The 20,889-nt window shown below is 52.3% G+C and overlaps 1 protein-coding gene across 7 annotated transcripts in view; it reads left to right on the top strand.

The window, feature by feature from the left end:
* Positions 1–20,889, top strand: part of Sfswap (splicing factor SWAP) — a 65,294-nt gene that overhangs the window by 36,806 nt on the left and 7,599 nt on the right. For 4 of the 7 annotated variants that reach the window (XM_004635849.2, XM_023720509.1, XM_023720510.1 and 1 more), the window contains 5 exons: positions 3,475–3,705; positions 4,566–4,756; positions 14,522–14,787; positions 19,064–19,219; positions 20,209–20,334. In XM_004635849.2, the coding sequence (XP_004635906.1) occupies positions 3,475–3,705; positions 4,566–4,756; positions 14,522–14,787; positions 19,064–19,219; positions 20,209–20,334 (970 nt within the window). The remainder of the gene's footprint in view (positions 1–3,474; positions 3,706–4,565; positions 4,757–14,521; positions 14,788–19,063; positions 19,220–20,208; positions 20,335–20,889) is intronic. The other 3 variants (XM_004635850.2, XM_023720511.1, XM_023720507.1) reach the window with 2 other exon arrangements.

The following is a 20,889-nucleotide window of genomic DNA, read 5'->3' as shown; positions in this document are numbered from 1 at the left end:
GCTTGTGTCCAGTGTTTGCAAGGTGCTCCTGTGACCCTAGTACCCAGCCAGAGGGACAGGAAAGAGGAGCCCAGGAAAAAAACTGTAAGGTACATCAAGGGAAAGCAGGCAGGACGAGGGAACCAGTGAGAATCTAAGCAGAAAAGACCAGTAAATGCCTAGTCATTGTGCATGTGCAGTACAGAGATAGATAGATAGATAGATAGATAGATAGATAGATAGATAGATAGATAGATTCGTAAACTTTAATGAATTGGAAGATCACTGAAAAATAAACAAATGCAAGCCAGGTGTGGTGACAGATACTTGTAATCTCAGCATTTGGGAGGCTGAGGCAGCAGGATCATTGTGAGTTGAAGACCAGCCTGGGCTACAAAGTGAGCTCAAGGGCATCCTGAACTGTATAACAAGACTGTATCTCAGAAAGAAAAGAAAAGAAATGAAATGCAGGGCCTGGGAGATAGCTCAGCAGCTTAAGCACCTGCCTGGCAAATGGAAGGTCCTGAGTTCTATCCCCGGTACAAAAAAAAAAAAAAAAAAGAAATGTTAAAGTTGGCTCAAGATAGGATAGAAAATTAACATCACTCAATAGGCCTGAGATGTGAGATGCTGGGGAGGTGCCCAGACGCAGTCAGGAAGCTAGGAGAGCCAAGGTCAGCCGGTGCACCTGAAGGGCCAGCACTGTTTCAGCACCGAACAGGGCATTGGCGGTGGGCCTCTCTGCTGTCGGGGCTCATGGGCTGCAGACCACGGCCATTGGAGCAGACGTGCTGGAATACTGCATGGAGCCCAGCCGTGGAGGAGGGCAGCATGGGCAGGAGCCCCAGCATGGCTCCACATCTGTATCAGTTACCACGTCAGCAGGCGAAAACTGCCAAGCGCTTGAGTCTGAACTGTAAAGAAATTCCTTCAGAATAGTAATTGAAGACGGAAAAACAGGCTGTGCACTTTGATCAAAAATTAAATAAGACATCACACAGAAGCAATTCCAAATGAATTCAGTATTTAATGTTAAAAAACAACCATAAATAGAAGGAAATACAGGTAATTTTTTTTTTTTTTTTTTTTTTTTTTTTTTAAATAATGGAGTCAAGCCATAAGGAAAGATCAACAGGTCTAATGGAAGCAGGGTCTAAATGAAGTTAAGTGGCAGGTGTCTTGGTAGGAACTGCTGATGTTGGAGGGGATGAAGGTTAATGTCCTCACTATAGCAGGAGCTCTTATAAATCAGTAAGGAAATTAAGTGCTACAGGAGAAAACTGGACAGAAGATAGAAAAAGATGGTTCAGAAAAGAAGAAATAGGGGCCAGGGAGATGGCTCAGTGGAATGAGTGCTTCCCTGGCAAGCACAAGGGCTTGGTTTCAATCCCTGGTTCCGCAAAAAAAAGGAAAAGAAGAAAGATAGCCAGTGAGTACATTTTTAGTGTACCCTCATCCTAAGAAATGTCACTTTCCAAATGGTAGCGTTTCTGTACTGTCCACAAGGAGAGACCTTGGTGCACAGTGAAACAGCGGCTGTGACACCGAGGCGTGGTCCCGGTGTGTGTGCACATAACTGCACACTTAGAGGATGCCCGCTGAAGGTATCCAGGCTTTTCCTGACCTGACTTGTAGTCAGAGTTCCACGTGGTCCATCCATGTCTCCATGGCCTCCTGTTGGGAGTGTTGTGGTTGAAGTTAGAGATCAGCAGTAAATTAAGTGTCCCCTCAGAAATGGAAGCCTGTTGTATGGATGAAGAGGGTTGACTTGAGGGTCCGACTCTGCGATGGTCACACAGCTTGTGCCAGCCTGGCATGGTCCTGTCCACCCCATGCAGGGGCGCAGGAGAGCAAAGCTCAGGGCAGAGGAGCGCGGGTGAGGCACCAGCTTACAGCTTACACAGGCTCTTGGTCACTTTGGGAGGACAGGTATCGGGCTCTTCAGTAATCTCAGTGGAAAACCCTCCTCCGACGGCTGTGGGAAGGACCGTCCCCATAATGATCTGCAGAGTCCAGAAAGTGGCTTCAGCCTTCAGCCTGTCTGTGTCCCTCAAGTGGGTGTCTGTCCTGCCATCCGTGCCATGGCATTGTCGGCAGTGCGCAAGGGGGCGGGGTGCTTGCTGTGGCTAGCCCTGCGCTGCCTGAGCCCACTTCCTGTGGAGCGGCCTCTCTGTTTGCAGCCTGCACAGCGTGTGTGCAGGTAGGGTGTGCTTCAAAGTGCATGTTGACACTGTCCTTGTTGATTGCTCCTTTTTCTAATTTCAGGGACAAGATGGTGTAGGAATAACTGTTTTTGAGATGTTTTGCATATATTTTGATCTAGTACCTTGAGTGATTTCATTAACATTTTCTATGAAGTCTTCTCTCATTTTAAAATGTTCCTTGACCCCGTGTTTTAAAGGCTGAATTGCTATGGCAGTGACAGCTTCATTTTGTTAAACTTTGTTTAACATGAAAACATCAAAACGTACACAAGAACAGTGCGTTGTGTGGTGACTGCTCGTCCTGCACAGGGCTCTGAGCGCCGGCCACTCTCCCATCGCTCATGCTCAGTGCCCTGTGCAGCCTCGGGGCTCCCTCTGGAAATGTGGGCAGACGCCATGTGGCCTCCCTGCATCCTTGAGTGTGACAGGTGGCTGTGTGTCGCAGATTTGGGGTGGAATGGCCTCAGCCTCTCCTTACTACCACGTGTGGCTGGGGGCAGCAGGCGGTCCCTGCGCCAAGGGGGCAGAGGCACTGTCTTCACTTCCCCCACTTCCCCCTGGGAACAGCTGCGGTGCACGGGTAATTCCCAGACTGTGGCTTACGTAAATACCCTTCATAAATAACAGCTCAGTGATGCCTAAACAGAAGGTCTCTGACTGCACCCAGCTAGCTGTGGCTAGAGCTGTTGCTAGTATATGGAAGAGAACAGATCCAGCCTTGCTGGGGGTGGGGCTGGGCGATGCTCCCCTTGTGACCTTTGTCATTCTCTTAACGTTTTTCAAGTGTCCTATGGGAAGTAAACTGCACCACCCAACCTCTCACTACAGACTTAGTTTTCCTGTGGCCATGGAGCCTGGTCTAACAGGGTGCCAGTCCTGAAGTAGTCACCTGGTAAAAATGTCACCCGTGAAGGTGAGGGTTATGTGACTATTGCCCTGGAAGAACAGGTTCTTCATTAGGCTGGGACTTTGTAAAGATGCCCTTCTAGGGTGGAGTTTCATTAGATGCCTGTTGAGGAAAATTTGATTACATGGTGAGCTGGGGATTTTTAAAGGAGAAAACTAGCAAGACTTGGCCAAGTTGGCAGGTGACCCCATGACACCCAGCAGGTCTCCTGCTGCAGCCCTCAGTGACACTGAGGCCACCCAGGCCACCTATTTGCGGTAGATGGTACTACTCTGCAGCCACCACCTACACTGCCGTGCTCACACCAGAGCAGGTCCTGTGACGGTCCTGCTCCATGTTCTGGCTCCCTAAAAATGTATCCCACTTCTTACCTTTTCTCAATAGCTTCATTTGCTCCGATAAGCTTTGCAATCAAGGCCAAAGAAAATGATCTTCTTCCCCTGGAAAAAAACCGAGTTAAGCTAGACGATGACAGTGATGATGATGAAGAAAGCAAAGAGGGCCAAGAAAGTTCTAGCAGTGCTGCCAACACTAGCCCAGCTGCGGCCCCACCCTGTGCGGTTGTCGAGGAAAAGAAGCCCCAACTTACGCAGGAGGAGCTAGAAGCAAAGCAAGGTTCGTCACTAGCTTTTAAAGTTCTTGAAAAAAAGAAGTAAATATGAAACGCGGCTGTTAAGCCAGAAATTCCAAGCGTGCACTTAGCTATTGTGTGGTGTGTCTGAGCTGGGAGCCCTCCTGCTCCTCAGGAGCACAGCCCTAGTATCGCAGGCGATCTGTGCTCAGAGCCTCCTGGGCCAGCCGGCTCTGATGGAAGCCTTCGCGCTTTGACACAGCCTCAGGGCGAGGCTCAGCCCACACGCCCGCTCTGGTTGGGAGAGGCCCTCCGGGGAAGCTGTGTGCACAGCCACCTGCCTTTGCTGCCTGCTTGGCTCATCTTCCTAGGCCACAGCATGGCCCCTGCTCCAAGAGGAAGTGTATCCTGCAAAGAGTGAATGGAAGTAGTATTTGCAGGGTTTATGCTGGTTTCTTGCTGCTTTTTCTGTGTGTGCACCATCAGACAAAGCAACCCTTAGGACAGAGTCTACCCTGTGCCTTCCTGTCCAGCACTGATAATGCCCAGACCTACGCTTCCTGGGCATCTGCTTCTAGTCCTTGGGACGAGATGCTTCCAGGGCAGCTGTTGCCTGCCTGGAGCATTGGTGGGGACGGGGTGGAGCACACGCCCAGGGGGCCCTTTTCCCGCCCCCACTAGTATGGGCCCCGCGGCCTGCTGACTTGGAAACCCTGTGTCCAGCCCCAAACGCACCCTTGCATGCTCATCCTCTGAGGCCGTGTGTTGTCTGCTGTGTCTCTCGAGCCTGCCATTTGTGTCATGTCCCTTTCTGAGTAGCTATGTGGCTTTTGGTGCTATGCAAGTGAGGTGGAAGGACATAAACACATTTGCCCCCAACCCCACTTCTTTCTTGTTCCTTTAGCAAAACAGAAGCTGGAGGACCGCCTCGCAGCTGCTGCCCGAGAAAAGCTTGCCCAAGCGTCCAAGGAATCAAAGGAAAAGCAGCTCCAGGCAGAACGCAAAAGAAAGGCAGCTTTATTTTTACAAACCTTAAAAAATCCTCTTCCTGAAGCAGAAGCTGGAAAAATCGAGGAGAGCACTTTCAATGTGGAGGTATGTTGAAGGCAGACCACATCACATAACCTGGTGGCCAGAAACGCATGAGCTGGGCTCCCACTGAGGAGCCTGGCCTGGTGAGGCATTGGCAGCCCAGCTGCTGCTCCTGTTCCTGCCTGGGACGCAGGTGTCTGTGTGAGTGTGTGGTGGCCCTGGGGGTGCCTGGTGTGCTGATACACAGGTGTTGTCAGTTGTTCCAGAGATGCAGGCTTGCTGGGCAAGCACTCAGAAGCCGGGCCGGGCTAGGGCCAAGCTTGACAGGGCAGGGCAGGCACACTGCTGGGCTCGGGCTCAGGTGGAGGCCCCAGAGCTGGGGTCTGCCTGGGCACTGCAGGACGGGGGTTGAGTGGTAGAGCAGGCACTTGGCAGGCTTGTGGCCCTGGGCATCTCACCAGCTCTACACAGAGGCCACGGCATGGGCAGTGTGACCAGGCTTGGCCTTAAGCGGGCAATGTCACTTGGCCCTGGCACAGCTGTGGGCCTGGGTTCAGGAAGGAACCAGAAGTCCTCAAGACACAGAAGCTCAACAGCGGGAGCCACGGTGGGTCACACTTGAAAGTGTGGCTTTGGAGGGTTTGCAAGTTTTGTGTCCTTGGGACCTCTGGCATTGCATCCCACCCCAGCCTTGAATCTTTTAGGTTCTTCATAGCTGCCCTGTCTGGATTTTGTATGTGAGCCGACTACACGTCAGGCTTCCTGAGGGACTGTGGGGCATGCCAGGGTGCCATTTCTCACATGAGGGTTGGAGCAGGGGGACCCTCTCCTTTGATGATGCTTGTGATGCAGCCACTGGAGAGCCGTGGACAGCAGCCAGGAGCCGTGCCTGGATGTTCTCCAGGAGAAGTAGAGACCAGAGGGATTTTATTTTCAGTCGTCTTTTGAAAGGACAGTGCTTTCACCTCTGTGTGTGCATCCCTCATACCCTCTGGCTCTCTGAATCACCTGCAGGTCGAGTGCAGGTGTGGTGACAGTGGCCTAATCACTATAACTGTGCCACCCTGAGGCCCTCTCTTTGGGGAACCCCATGTCTGTCACCATGGTGTGTCCTCACCCCACAGCCATGCTTCTAGTGTCTCTACTGTTTGTAGCTGGTTTTTCCTCATAGCATAGCCCTGTACCTTTTTCCCTTCTGATTACATTTCTTGATGGCTCTGTTTGTCTGTCTGTCAGTCAGTCAGTCAGGCACAGGATCTTACTATGTAGCCCAGGCTGGCCTCAGACTCATGGTGACCCTTCTGCCTCAGCCTGCCCAGTGTACATCGCCATGGCTGTATTTGTTATTCTAAGATAATTCTGTGTGTCGTCTCTTGACTGCTTCTCTTCTTCTGTGTAAGGTAGTATGGGATCCTGAGTTCAGGGTTGAGCCTGTATGTTTGTTTATTTTTTGGTAGTGGGGCTCGAACTCGGGACCTTGCAGCACTTGCCGGGCAGACCCTCATGCCGCTGAACTACGTCCCTGGCTAGGGTTGAGCCTTCTGCCAGGGGCTGAGTCAGCTTTCTTGGGCCAGGAGTCTGTGTGAAGTCCCCTCCAGCTGGAAGACCATGTGTGTCCAGTTGGCAGGGTTGGTGTGGGCAGATCCCACCTCACACAGCCTGTGTGTCCTGCTAAGGGCCTCCCAGATTCCCAGATGCAGCCAGCAGCACCCCAGCAACTCCTCCTGAGCTCTCCACAGAGCTGCCCCGCCCAGAAGCAGAACAGGAACCTCACTGCTTTGTTTTCATTCTTGTTTTTATCAGTGCTAGAATTGCACCCAGGGCCTTCACACTGAGGTACATCTCTAGCTCTTTTTGTTTGTTTGTTTTTGTTTTTGTTTTTGTTTTGAGACAGGCCCTTGGGAAGTGGCTACGTTTCCCAGGCTGGGCAGGAACTTAAGACATTCCTGTCTCAGCCTCCCAAAGCATGATAGGAGTGTTCTACCACACCTAATTAGAATGTCTGCCCTCAGGTTGTGGCTATAAAACTAATGTATGTAGTAGGGAGAGAAAGTAAGGAACAAGGATGCGCTATGGTGGTTGGGATACATCCCTTTAGCATTTCTCTTGTCATCTTTATTTATAAAGGGTTTCGCTAAGAGGTACCTGCAGGTAGAGACAGGTTGCCAGTCCCGCAGCTGTGCCTCTGTGCCCTGCACCCTGCACACTGCCAGCAGGGTCTTGTCCTCAGCCCAGTGTCTCAGCCTGCAGGGTCAGCTGCCAGGCTTGTCTGGGTGGCACAGGCCAGCGCAGCACCTCCTCCCCATTCCTGCTGCCCCATCTGGGTTTGTCTAATCCCTGGGAATAGGCATCTAAATCTTCGGGATGATCTCCCTGGATGTATGTGTGCATACATGCGGATTATAGCTGCTAAGCTATTTCAACAAAGTGTAATGGTAGCAGCAGATGGTGATAAATGTCTTTAATTGCTTTGAGACAGAAATACTTGTAATTAAATTGGAATTGTCATAGATGAGAGTCAGACTTCAAAATATTGTTCGCCTGAAGAAGTCCCCAGGGCCAGGCCGTTGTGGACTTACTCGCTGTTCTGATGAGTACTGTGCTCATCCATGTTGGCATATTTGGCCCAGCTACACAGACATAAAATTCTCAGTCCAGAGGCTGTAAGACAGGATCAGAGTAGCTGCCGTAGGCCCAGGGAGGAGCCAACACTCCACCCCCAGAGCTGTGAGCAGCAGGTCCCGCACAGGCCCCCAGCACCCTCAGGAGGGGCCACAGCCGTGCATGTGGTGCACACCTACCATCCCAGCACGTGGGAAACTGAGGCAAGATTCTGAGTTCAAGGCTGACCTAGAGTACAGAGTGAGATCCTGACTTAACCTCTCCTTCCCCCAAAATAGAAAAGAGCAAAGCTACTTCCAAAGGTGGGAATGGTACACATGCAGGCATGTGGTCTCTCTCATGCACCACTGGGAATTTTGGGTACTACTGGTAGCTTTCCATGTCAGTAAGTAATAAGTGCACCTTAGGATGTCATTTAAAAGCCTGCCTCGGGCTGGCGAGATGACTCAGTGGTCTAAAGCACCTACTCAGAGCAAGCTTAGCAAAGCGCAGGGACCGCGGTTCAATCCCCAGCACCACATGCCAGCCGGCCCCGCCCCCTGGTGGGCTGAGCTGGCCACTCACAGACACAAAATAAATAAATAAATATTTAATAAATAAATAAATAAATAAAAGCCTGCCTCAATATACAATATGCAGCCACCTCTTCAGTGACCAACTGAGCTGAGCAGGATCGTGCATAGAAACAAATCGGGTACATGGGCTAGGAAGATGGCTCAGTAGAATAAGCGCTTGCCTGGCAAGCTCAAGGTCCTGCGTTCAATCCCAGTACCACAAAAAAAAGAGAGAGAGAAAGAGAAAAAAGAAAGAAAGGAAACAGAAACAGGTACAAACAGGACCAGCACGCACATAGACAATGCACCTGGGTGCGAGCTTCAGCCCACTTCTGTCTCCATCCCATGGCAGCCACCACTCAGGCAGTTGCCTTAGGGTCAGACACTGACCGATGTCCATTTTCTTTTGCAAAGGTAGAACAAGCATGTGATGTAAAAGGTGCCGATTCCAGAGAAAAAGGTACAGTGAGGAGCAAAGGTTGTGTGTCCTTTCCTAATTCCAGCGGACAGAGTAGTAGTTCTTACTGTGCTAAAATATTCACCGCCATATGGAGCTTGCTGTGTCTGCCTTTTCAGGTGCAAGGGTCAGTGCACTAAGTGCTGCACTTCACTACAAGTTGTGCAGCTGTTGCCACATCCGTCTCGGAGCTCGGGGACACCCAGCTGAAACTGTTCCCTGGACCCCCTTGCTTTCTGCCCTGACCTAGACTGCTCCAGGAACCTCTGATACAGGGCTGTGTTTTTACACCTGCCCGCCCTATCTCAGTGTAACACCCTTAGGTTTCTCTGCTGTGCTTTGTGTCAGACTTTCCTTCCTTTGAAGGTTGGGTATATCTCTGTGTGGACCACATTTTGGTGGTGTGTGTTCTTGAGGGGGAGCCTGTCTTTCTCAGTGTACAGACTGAAAGACTCATGGTAAGGGACACACCCTGCGAGCCATCCCACATGGGGGAGGTCAAGAACGTGGCATGGAGGGGCTGAGGCAGTGCTGGCGAGCTGCTGCTTTCTGAAGAGCGGTGGCCTGAGTGCTGTGGCTCACCACCCCCGGTGCTGCTCTGTGCAGTGTTCCTTTGGCCCTGGGTCCTGTACCTCTGTCTGGCTTCCACCAGGATCACCAAGCAGAGCCCTGGCCACGGAGCTGCTTTCCCCATCGGAGGTGCTGCCGTATTGGCCTCAGCAGCGTGCTTCCCTGCGGTGGAAGTCCACGCTGGCCACACTCAGCTTCCTGCCGGCCCGTCTGGGAGCGGTGGGGTCTACTCTGGCCGTGACTGAGAGGAGCTGGGAGTCCGCCCCGGTTCTTGGCGTTGGTGTCTCTGCCTTCCGACTGCTTGGTGCCCACTGCCCATTTACTACTCACCTCTCTGCCCACATTGGCAGTCTGTGGTGAGCGCCAGAAAGGCTCTCCACCATGCCATTTGCACTGGGTTGGGGCACATGGAGCTGGACACACAGAGGCCCTGGTCTGTGTCTCCCTGTGTGTGTGTGCTGGTCCTGTGTGTACCTGGTCTGTTTCTGTGCACGACCCTGCTCAGCTCAGTCATTGAAGAGGTAGCTGTGTGTTGTATGTTGAGGCAGGCATTTAAATGATGTCCTCGGGGCCAGGGAGACAGCTCAGCGGAAGAAGTGCCTGCCTGGCAAGTGCAAGGGCCTGAGTTCAACCCTGGTTCTACAAAAAAAAAAAAAAAAAAAAATTAAATGATGTCCTGTCTTAACCATCCAGCAGATAAATATAAAAACACGATACATGGAGTAAAGCCATGTTAATATGTTGAGCTGTAAAAGGCTCTAGGCAGTGACTTCTGCGGGTAACCCACTACTGTTGTGGACTGCTGGACTGTGTTGGATTGTTTTGCTGAAGTCAAGCACCTATAGTATTTAGATGCCAATAGAATACCCATCTCTGACAGGACTAAACAAAAAAAAGGGGATGCAAAGGAAGGACCATTTTGTATCTGTATATACAGAATAGTTGGTATAGATACACAGCTACTTTCACTTAATTCAGTGAGAAGAAAGATTTATAGTAATAGTGTTTGGACAGGATATCCTGTCTTCTCGTACTGTGGATAACCACCAAGAAGATAACAGTCTTCAATGTATTAATTATTGAAAATGTCCTATTAAAAAAAAACGACAAAATAAATATTAAAAAATTTAAAAAGTAAATAAATAAATGATGTCCTGAGGTGCACTTCCTTTCATGGGAAGCTCTCAGTACCCAAAGTTTCAAGCAGTGCATGAGACCATACGCATGAATAGTACACACATGCCTGCACGCATACCATCCCCAGCTTTGCTGAGTAGCTTTGTCCTTTCCTATTTTGGGGAAGAGGAGGGGAAGACAGGATCTCACTCTGCTCTCTAGGTCAGCCTTGAACTCGAAATCCTCCTGCCTCAGTCTTCCAAGTGCTGGGATGGTAGGTGTGCACCACCATGCCCGGCTGTGGCCCCTTCTGAGTAGTGCCGCCTCTTGCTGCTAGCAGCCCTTCAGGGCCCTTTGTAGATTCCAAGCGCATGGCCTTGTTGAGTTTGTGAATCATACAAGAGTTGGGAAAGGCAATAGGAAATAAAAGCCAGTGTCAGCTGAGTCCCCGAAGGTCCTAGGTGCAGAGTTGCTTGAAGACGTGAGTAAGAAGCTGTCCAGGGACTGGCTTTAGAGCCCCTGGCACACAGCACGCGGGGTTTTCTGGAAACGGGCAAGGCCCAGGCTGGGAGGCTGGGAGCAAGCGCTAGGGGGGCCACGTAGCCCTCTGTGCACATCTGCTTCGCAGCGAGTGCTCCACCTGCCCACGGCCAGAGGTCAGGCTGCTGCTCACGGTGCTGATTTGTTGCCAAGTACAGCATGGAGGTTACCTCGCCGACACCCCACAAACATGAGAATCAGCCAGGTAGCAACGTTATATTTATTTTAGTATTAATACATATTTTAAGGCTTTATACACCTTCCCACACCCTTATAAACCTTCCCACGCTTTTAAAAACACTTCTAATGTTCTTAACCACTTTCTAAACTCATAAACCTTCCTGATTTTAACAACGCACATGTCACATACAGTACTACAAAATCCCTCAATATAGTGAAAAGTCCAATTTAGATTAAATAGTTTTGAAGACCATGGAACAGTGAGTCCATGAAAGTCGAGCTGCGAAATAGAGACAGCTGCACTTGCCGTGCTGATAAGGTCATGCCCACTTCTTTTTTGGAGTTCCTTTGTGGTTTCTCCCAAACACTGTGTGAGCCCAGCCTTACGCCCAGCTGTGGTTGGCTTTGTCTCACCAGAACGCTAAATTCACCCTGCAGAGGTGGCTGCTGGCAGGGGCTGTGGTGTCCTCAGGAGCAGCTCCCCAGCAGCCCTCTAGGCTGTCCTATGAGAAGGCTCAGATCAGCACAGCTGGGATCTGCTGGCTTGGCCCAAGTACCCTGTGCCATGCGAACAGCTTTCGGGGTGCCTGCCGTGCAGCGTGTCAGCCACCAGCCAGGCTAGCTCCTTACACTGACGGAAGGCAGAGTTCCAGATCCATGCCTCTGCTGTTGCCTGAGCCGCCCGCGGGGGGTGGTCTCTTCCTCCAGCGAGGCCTAGACAGAGGGCGATGTGAGATGGAGTAGGCTGAAGGCTGTGTGGTCTTGATTACAGCAGCACCCAGGGCTTCGATTACACTTGGAGCCCGGGGCTCACGTGGCAGCCGCTAAGCCACACAGGGCCAGGTGTGGGGTTCTCAGAATGCGGTGGCAGTTCCCCGCCAACTCATGGAGGGAGCCTTGCCTCCACTTAGCAGCAGCGGGATTCCTCCAGCCGCACGCGGCTTGGCTGAGGCCGTACCCTGTCCCTAAGCAGAGTGCCACGGCTAGGGTGGGCAGAACCTTCCTGTGTGTCCTGTTGCAATCTGTAAGCATCATCTGGAGTCCACCAGCTGAGAGCATTCAGGCTCTGTCTGGAGGCCTACGTCCCTGGGCACCCTGAGGAGCAGCGTGCACGACCCCCTTGGCTTGCGGCCTATTCTCCCACTGATATTGGATACACGCTCGTACACACGCATGCTCACATCCCCCCCATCCTCTATAGAGGAGCACTCAGAAGCACCCTTGGTATCACCTGGACAGGCACCGAGGTTCAGTCATTGGTCAGTGTCCAAGGCGGCTAACGCTTGGGCAGGAGACATAGGACCAAGGCCAGCTGTGCAGACACCGCCCCAGCCCTCCCCATCTCCCCTTCTTCCTATACAGCAAGCATTGGCCCAGAGCCCTCAGTGAAGGCATGGGTGTAAGGTCCCAGTGACATGCCAGGGGCACCTGCCTTGCCACCAGCAGCCGTGCATGGCATGTTACTAGGTATCCTTTTATTTTTCTCAGGTCTATGTACTGGGTCTTTAAATATTCTTCCAATACTTTTAATTTTAAAAAGCGCCATACGGTCATCTCGGTTCATCCTGTGAAGGTCACCATGGTTACCAGGTTTTGTCTTACTGATGGATAATCCTCACTGGCTGGCTGGTTGTGCTAGGGATCGTGCCGTGGCCTTGCATGTGCTGAGCAGGCTTTCTAACCCTGAGCCACCTACTTGGCCCTTTTTATTTTTTGTTTTTGAGGCAAGGTCTCACTGAGTTCCTCACACTGACCACATTTTCAGATCCTCTTGCCTCAACCTCAGGAAGAGGCTAAGATGACGAGCCTGTGCTACTGCACCTGGAAAGGATGATCACTGGGAGACACAGATCTCACGGCTGAGTGTAAATTGTATTTTAAAGTGTTGGTTCTGACCATCTCCTTATATCATCAGGGCACTCAGCATTCAGAGCAGGGGAGTAAAGGAGGGGTGGTAGGACAGGCACCGCTTCAGGTGCAGGGGAAGGAACAGTCCTGGAGCTTAGACACACGACACGCTATGCTGTGACCCTGTGGCTGCAGCATGTGGCACTGATGACGTGAATAAGGTGCGTGGTAAGAGTTGGCCACCCCTCGCACATAGCAGTGAGAAGCGGGCTGTGTCCCAGCCTCCCTCCCTCCTGGGATGTTCTGGGCCTCATATTTGAAAAGCTGGCAGCCACTTGACTCCACAGGGATTCTCGGGGCTGGAAATTGTGGTGTTAAATTCTGTCAACCCAGTCTGGCCTTGATTATCATGGTTTATGCTTCTTGGGCGAGGCCAGGACTATGGGTCTTTGCCATGTAGAAAGTGGTCTTCTGGGACCCAGCTCACATTCAGATCTCTTTCCTGTGGGGCTGCCCCAGCGTTTCAGGCTGTGGGCAGTGTGCACAGCTGCTGGGCCAGAGCACCTTCCTTTCCTGCAGGGCCACGATTCCAAGGGAACCTAAGAGTCAGAGTGAAGCAGAGCCAGCCAGCAGGCAAGGCTGGCCAGCAGGACTTGGATGTGTTGAGTATTTCTAACCCTAAACTGGGAAGGTACTGTCTAAGGGCTGGCTGAGAAAGGACCTCTTGATGAGAACTGTCCTCACGGAGTTGGCTGCCCTGGAGGTCTTCCAGGCAAAGCCTTAAGAATGATTGTGCTGGTCCAGCCAGGTAGCTCAGGGGACTAATGTCCCTGCTTAGCAGAGCGCAGCAGCTGGGGTTTGATCCCTGGTGTGCCCTGCCAACCCTGCCCCTGGGCCGGTAACTGAGACTGAGCGTGGTGGCACGTGCCTGTAATGCCAGCACTTGGGAGGCTGAAAACAGGAGGATCCCTACAAGTCCCATCTACGTAGTCAGACCCTGCACTAAATACATTTTTAAAAAAAGAGTTGTCATGCTGAGCCAAGCCCCGGGCATACACCTTTGTCCTCTCAGCTGTTCAGGAGAGTGAGGTGGGCAGCTAGCACCTTTGAGGCCAGACTGGGCAACTTAGACCCTGTCTCAAAACTTTAAAACATTTTTTTGTTTTAAGGGCTGAGGTGTGACCCAGTGGTAGAGCATTTTCCTTGCATGAGCAAGGGCCTTGGGTTCAATCCCCAGGCCAGAATTAAAAGAACCTTGTGGTATACATGTTGGAAAGGAGGTCCCACGGTGGTGGGATCTGCACTGCCCCCCAGACTGCAAGAAGTGCCCACGAGGCACGTGGGCAGGAGGGCAGCACGGGCCAGAGCAGCCCATGGGCAGCGCCTTTCCCTGGCCTGATCGGAGTGGCCCTGGGAGGAAGGCCAGCCCTTCCTGCACGGCACGTGCCTGAGGTTTTCCTTGATCCATAGAGCTGGGCCCTGGGGCACGTGGTGCAAGGCAGGTGGTGTTTGTGACTGCGTGAGCAGAGGAGTGTCCTGGTGGGAACATGTGCCCAGGCAGCCCCAGCGCTCCTGCCCAGAGCCAGAGCCCAGGGCGCCTCCTATGGACCAGTGGCCTGAGCTCTGCAGACCGGCACCCCCTCCCCTAGCACCGCAGCAGCTTGGGTAAGACCTCTGACTCGTAGAAACTGAGTGCTGGACGCTGTGGCAGTGTGCTTGAGGAAGCTTCGAAGGCATTTTGGGCAAACTGCCACGAGGGTAGGCTGGCTTCTCCACCGAGCCACCTTCCTGGGAAAAGCGGGCAAGCTGCCACCCAGCTGGGGCTGGGTGCTCCTGCTCGAGCGGAGTGCTGCCAAGTGAGGGTCTGGCCTGTGGTGGTGGTGCCTGCGCGCCTTGCTGCCGTATCTCTCTGCTGAAGCCACGGGTTTGTTTTGTTCTCAGGAAGCCAGCACCGCACCCTGTCCTCTACTGGCTGGAAGCAGACCGCTGCCCACTTCAGAAGGGAAGTCACAAGAAAGGCCTTCCAGCAAAAGCAGAGACCCACCAAGGGAAGAAGAGAAAGAAAAGAAGAAGAAGAAGCACAAAAAACGGTCTCGGACTAGATCTCGCTCTCCCAAGTATCACTCATCATCGAAGTCCAGGTCCAGGTCCCACACAAAAGCAAAGCACTCGCTTCCCAGTGCCTACCGGACGGTGCGGCGTTCAAGGTGAGTGTGCAGGGCCCTGGCATCCTGTGGGTCTTGTATCCCATGCACAGGACCCTGCCTGACCTGGTGCGCACCCAGTAGAGTGGGGCAGAAGTTTACAGTGGATGTTAGCATGCCCGTGCCCTTGTCCTGTTCTTGGTGTCATACCCGACACTGAACTCCTTAGCTACTGCTGCCTTTAAAGAAATATGCAAGGTCTATTTAAATGGTAGCAGGTCACAGGAACCAGCCTAGTACTTGTTCCAACCTGCAAAAATTGCATGGGATGGATATTGGGTCCTTCTGTGGGTGATCTCTCTGTGCTGGTTTCTCATATGTGTCAGTTTCAAAGCAGAAGAAATCTTTACTTCCTAGTCTGCTCGGACCCACAGCATCCACAGGTGTGTGAAGAGATAGCAGCAGACAGGTCTGTGCCCAGTCTGTCCCCACTGTAGCACAGAGCCTTCCCTGGCCTCCCTTGGAGAAGATGCTGTAAGGTCTCCGGCAACAGCAGTGGCGAACAGAATTTACTACTTGGCAATACAGTTTAAAAATAAACCACTCCGCACCCCTATAATCTCAGCTGCTCAGGAGGATAAGGCAGGAGGACCTCAAGTTCCAGGCTAACCTAGGCAGCTTAGCAAGACTGTCTCAGTAAAATTTAGAGGAGGGAGGTGGCACCAGGGTTCTCTTGAGTTGTGGAAAGGCCTGGCTTGAGTGCCAGGTTCTGGGTTCCCCACCAAAAGCAAAGAGCAGAGCTGGCCACTTGCATGAAGTTCAGAGAGGCCGCCAGTTCCTGGGCCCCAACTCGCCCCTGGAGTCTCCAGATGCACCAGACTCCAAGCACCTCCCTCCCACACTCGGCTGCAGCACAGGGCACTCCTGGAAGTGAAGTTGAGTTCTCGCGGGACGTGCAGAGCAGGCTATAACATCACTTGTCTGCAGTGCCCAGTGCAGAGACTAGCAGTTCATACGTACATGGGCACAGTGGACGGTGTGGGCCTCCTGGATAGGGGCTGTCCTTAGCACTGCTGTGACTCACACACACACAAGTCCTAATTTAATTGAATACCTTCATTCACATATTTTTGGTTTCTGAATTTTATTTTCCCAGTATTTTGTATTGCAAATAAAAACTGTAGAAAATTTCTCACTTGAGAAAGTTTCTTATGCTGTGATAAAGCTGAAAGGAAGTGCCAGGAGCCTAAACCAGACCCCAAGCACACTGTGCCCAGAGAACTCTTCTGTCCTGCTTTCAGAGGCAAAGGCAGGGGTCCTCCATGGTCCCCAGGTGGGGCCACCCCAACACCAGCACCTAGAGGCCTGTGCAGAAGGGCCACCTCCCTATGGCTGGGGAAGCGAAGGACGGCCCCAGACTGTCCCTGCTGGGGTTGAGTAGCTGTGTCCCTCACACCATGGTGTGTCAGGAGCTAGGTGCAATATCTTCTTTGTACTATTGTGCAATAGATAAATTATTTTTTATGTTACTTTTTCTTTAAAAATTTTTTTTTCTTTTTTTAATAGGCTTAGGTTTACACATAAGCATGCCTTACTGCCGGCCAGGTAGCTCAGTGGCTTAAAGTGCCTTCTTAGGCATACACAAGGACCAGGGTTCGATCCCTGGTGTGCCATGCCAGCCCCACCCCCAAGGCACACTAAGAGGGGAATGAGACTGAGTGTGGTGGCACACGCCTGTAATTCCAGCACTTGGGAGGCTGAAAAACAGGAGGATCACTACGAGTCTGATCTATGTAGTGAGACCCTGTACTAAATACCAAAAAAATCAAAGTATGACTTTTATTATAAAAGACATTGCCAGCACTCAGTGAGGCTGAGCCCAGCCTGCACAACTGAATGAAATAGCAACCCTGTCTGAAACAGTGACGATGATGACAACGATGGTGATGATGATGGGCTGAGGACGCAGCTCAGTGAGACTGCTTTGGGTTCAGTCTGCAGTAAGGACTGATTAGCCGTCCAGTTGTGGAATACAGAAAGTGTGAAGCGTTGGGCCCTAGGAGCTGGCGCCTGAGGGCTTGCCCCGGGCAGCCCTGCCCGGCCCGCTCAGCCACTGTGGTTTTCTGCCTCTGGTACGAGTGTTTGCTGGCTGGGCTGTGGTCCTCTACACGGAGGCAGATGACCTGCTGAGTCCTAGCCTGGCTGGCCTTTGGCATGCTGGGGATGCAAATGGATTTCAAATGCTGCAGCTGCACATAAAATGTGCAAATGGCATTTGCTTCCTTAGTAGAGATTACTGACATGAAAACAACGTTTCAATCAGAATACTGAAGTGCTACTCTTCTGTTAGTACGTTTTCTAAAACTGCCTCTTCAGCTGGCATAACCCATTATAGACGCCATTACTGATGTTCTGTCGCCGTAGGAAGACTGGGCTTTTGACCTGAGTGGCTTGATTGGTCCTTGTTAGGCTGCTCCCAGCTCAGAGTAAAAAGCCACCTTTGTGGACATGTCTAATTGTGGTGGCATGCACTCAAATGAAACCCTCTTTCTTGCACTGAGTCACTGTGGTCCTATAGATAGTGCAGGGTGGTAGGTCTAGAGGCGCTTTTCTATGGTGAGTCTGTTTACTGTGGGACCACTTACACTGCTGAAGCCCCATTTCCTCATTACTCCAGAGGAAAGGTGAACAGAACCCAGGAGCAAGTGAGTCACAACAGAAGTCTTTGGGATCACCACGGGCACCCTGGGTCTGGTGTCTCGTGCCCCACGCTGGCAGGAGCGGAGGACTCTTCTTTCCTGTGTTGTGCCCGCTCCCATTTGTGTGTGACAGCAGGCAGTCTCTGTCTTCTTGGAATGAAGACACATTCATGCCGTCTACTCACATCTAAAACTGAAATTTAGCTCTAAGATGCAGGTATTGCTAAGCTGCACCACAGGTGTAAAGCCCAGAACTGCATCTGCTCTTAAACTTCAGCCAAGACTGCTCAGCGTTGATCTTAGTGTCTGGGTGCTCCCGGCCCTGCCTGGCCCGGCCCGGCCTGGGTTCCAAATGTGAACACCTGAGTTTCTGGAGCCCAGCCCCCCAGGGAGCCTTGGGGCTAGCATAGGTATTTTTTTTTTTAATCTTTTATTCATTTATTTTTGTATAGGGTCTCACTACATAGTTTGGGCTTGTAGTGATCCTCCTGTCTCAGCCGCCCCCGTGCGCCAGCATGGCCAGTTTCAGTGGCCAGCCCCACCTGCCCAGGGTTCTGGGGCCAGCACAGCTTGTGGAACTAGGGGTAGAACCCAGGCCCTTGTGCTTGCCAGGCAGGTACTTAGACTGCTGAGCTATCGCCCCAGCCCAGGCTATTTTAATAGTTAGTTTGAGCAGAAATAATAATTTGGGTGAAACTGAGGTCAGATTTTAAATCTAAAAATTACAGTTCTCCACTGCCTTTTTTTTTTCCATATGATAAACTGCACAGCAAACCAATAAAAGATAATTCAGTCTTTTAATCCTGCTAAAGGAAGAAACTGGTACTTGCAGGGTCCAGTTTGGTACCAGTGACCCTGCTGGTGTGGGGACAGTTGCTGTAGCTTGTGAAATGAACGGTGCCCGGCAGGTGCAGCCAGGGCTCTGCATTGCCTGGTTAGACTAAGCTGGGAGCCTCCTGGCTGTGTGGTGGAGAGCCACCCTGGCACTAGGCCACCTGCAGTTTCCCCAGCTCCTGGAAGGCCTGGGAGTGGCACCCTGAGTGGAACAGACCAGTGGTTGAGCATCGGGGAAACACAGCTATTTATGAACATACGTATTGTCACTCAGATAAAATTTCTGGAGTTGTATCACAGAAAAAGTTCTCCTTACACCTTTGAGAGCAAGCCCTTATGATTGTATGTAACCGAGCAGAGACGCTCTGCACTGTTAACCAAGGCGATTTTGTCTTTAAGAAGCCTCTGCCACTGTGTAGATGAGCTTCGTGAGAGCTGGTAGCGGGGCAGGGGCCTGGCTAGCAGAATACAAATCCCTGCGTTCTTTGACGGGAAGAGTTACCTACTGCTATTCCTGCTCCCAGCTGTGGGGTGGGCTTTCTTCCCTGCTGATGGGAAGTCTGCGACAGCACTTCACTGAAGAAGTCTAACACCGATAGCCATGCCACAAGGTATTGTATGTAGAGTCACGAGTCTGTAGGTGTTAAGAGCAAATATATTTGTCCTGCCTCCTGAGCTTACTGTAGACTCCTGTGTTAAGCATTCCATAGGTGCTAGAACTCTGGTAAGCGAGCCCTTCCTGAGTTCTGTAGCGCCCCGCCTGGCACAGCCCATTCTGAGCGTGAAGTGTGTGCCTCCGACCACAGGCACACGGCCTCCCCAGGGACCCCGAGCACGGAGCCTTGTCAGAGCCGAGCAGCAGTGGCAGCAGCAGCCCAGCGAGAGAGTTGTCAGGCAGCCTCGACCTTGGACAGATTTGACTCCCGGAGCTCTTTTGAGGGAAAGCCTGGTAAAATGTCAAGGTGTCTAACTGCCCTCACTTTGTAACCTGTTGTAGGAACCCTAGGGCAGGTCGGGGAGGTAGACCTCACAAGTGCCACTCCACAGGAGCCTTGCTGGGGGCCAGGTGCTCAGGATGGCTTGGCGGGGTGATCTTGCCACACCTGTATGTGTTGTTTTGGGGCTTTTAATTAATGTAACAAAAATGATTTCAGTGGAGAACTTTTTTAAATGACAAAAATCAAGCTGCTGTTCTTGTATTGTTTTTGAGTATGGGTTGTCATGGAAACAGTGGGGAGAAATGAATTTTCCCCTAGACTTCTGCTTATTGCAGATTTTTCTGAAGCACTAATTTCATTGACAACAAAAAATTTAGTCCCAGTGCCATACAGGGGAGTCCACACTGAGGACCTGGTTCCTCTGGCAGCCAAGGCGCTTGAGGGCCCTCTGTGCCCCATGTAGGCTGGGCAGAGGGGTCCTGTAACCCCAGGAAGGAGGCAGGAAGGCTGGGGTGGCCTTGCAGTAGCTGAGCCCCCACCGTGTGAGACAGCACGCTCCAGCGTGAGCTAAGGTGTGGGCCCATGCCAGCGTGCCAAAGCACGCTCCCACCCATTCCTGCCAACAGCAGCCTGGGGTCAGTAGAGGCAAGAGCTCCAGGCACAGCCCTCTACCTCTGGGGCCTTCAGGATCTCACGGGCCAGTATTCAGACAGGTGTATGGCCCGCGGTCTCAGCACCGTCCCGCACCAGCTGTTGCTGCAGCATCTGTGAGTGGAAAACCATAGGTGGAGGGGAGTGGAAGAGGAGGAGCCCCCCTGGGCTGGCCCTGGCCCGCCGCATGGGGTGGGGGTAGGCCTCTGCCTCCAAGGGATGGAGCTCTGACGGCAGGGCTGCAAAGGCGAGGGCTGTGCTGCTGCACCTGCAGGAGCCTCGGGGTCTGGTCTTTGCGCACAGGGACATACAGCAGGGCCCCGGCTGCAGAGCCCACCTACCACCCATCGTCTTCCATGCAGGTCCCGTTCTCGGTCCCCTCGGAGGAGAGCCCACTCCCCTGAGAGACGGCGGGAAGAGAGAAGCATGCCCACTGCCTACCGGATGAGCAGCAGCCCTGGGGCCAGTAGGAAACGAGCCCGCTCCAGGTAGGCCGCCGCTGCCCAGGCTCCGCCTCCTGGGGTTCCTTAGAGGAACAGTGAGGTTGTTGTCCACCTGGGAGAGACAGCTCAGGGCAGTGACCATGCGGCCCCAGGTCCAGTGTGTCATCACCCTCACTGGATGCCCCCAGCTCTGCCCCTTGCCTGCCAACAGGGATGGCAGGCCTCTCACGTGGCACTGTCCCTGGCTTGGGACATTCATGGTTCGGGCCAGTGGTGTATGTAGTGACCAAGGCCATAGCTTTAGTCTCCCAGGAGCCCACGTGCCCATCAACCCCCAGACAGCAGAAGGAGTGTCAGACCCTCATGGACAGTGACACCTGGGGATCCTAGCTGCTGTTTGTGCTGCCCACCCAGCGCTGCCCTAACAAGAGCTACAGGAGTGCCACGTGATCAGGCAGGTCAAGGATGGTTGTGTTGGGCGGTAGAGAAGCAGCCTTTTTTTTTTTTTTTTTTTTTTTTAATTTTATTTATTTGTGTGTGTGTGTGTGTGTGTGTGTGGCCAGCTCAGCCCACCAGGGGGGTGGGGCTGGCTGGCATGTG

The sequence above is a fragment of the Octodon degus genome, unplaced genomic scaffold (genome assembly GCF_000260255.1).
Source record: "Octodon degus isolate 3935 unplaced genomic scaffold, OctDeg1.0 scaffold00076, whole genome shotgun sequence".
Lineage (NCBI taxonomy): Eukaryota > Metazoa > Chordata > Mammalia > Rodentia > Octodontidae > Octodon > Octodon degus.
This window is presented reverse-complemented; position numbering and strand designations above follow the sequence as displayed.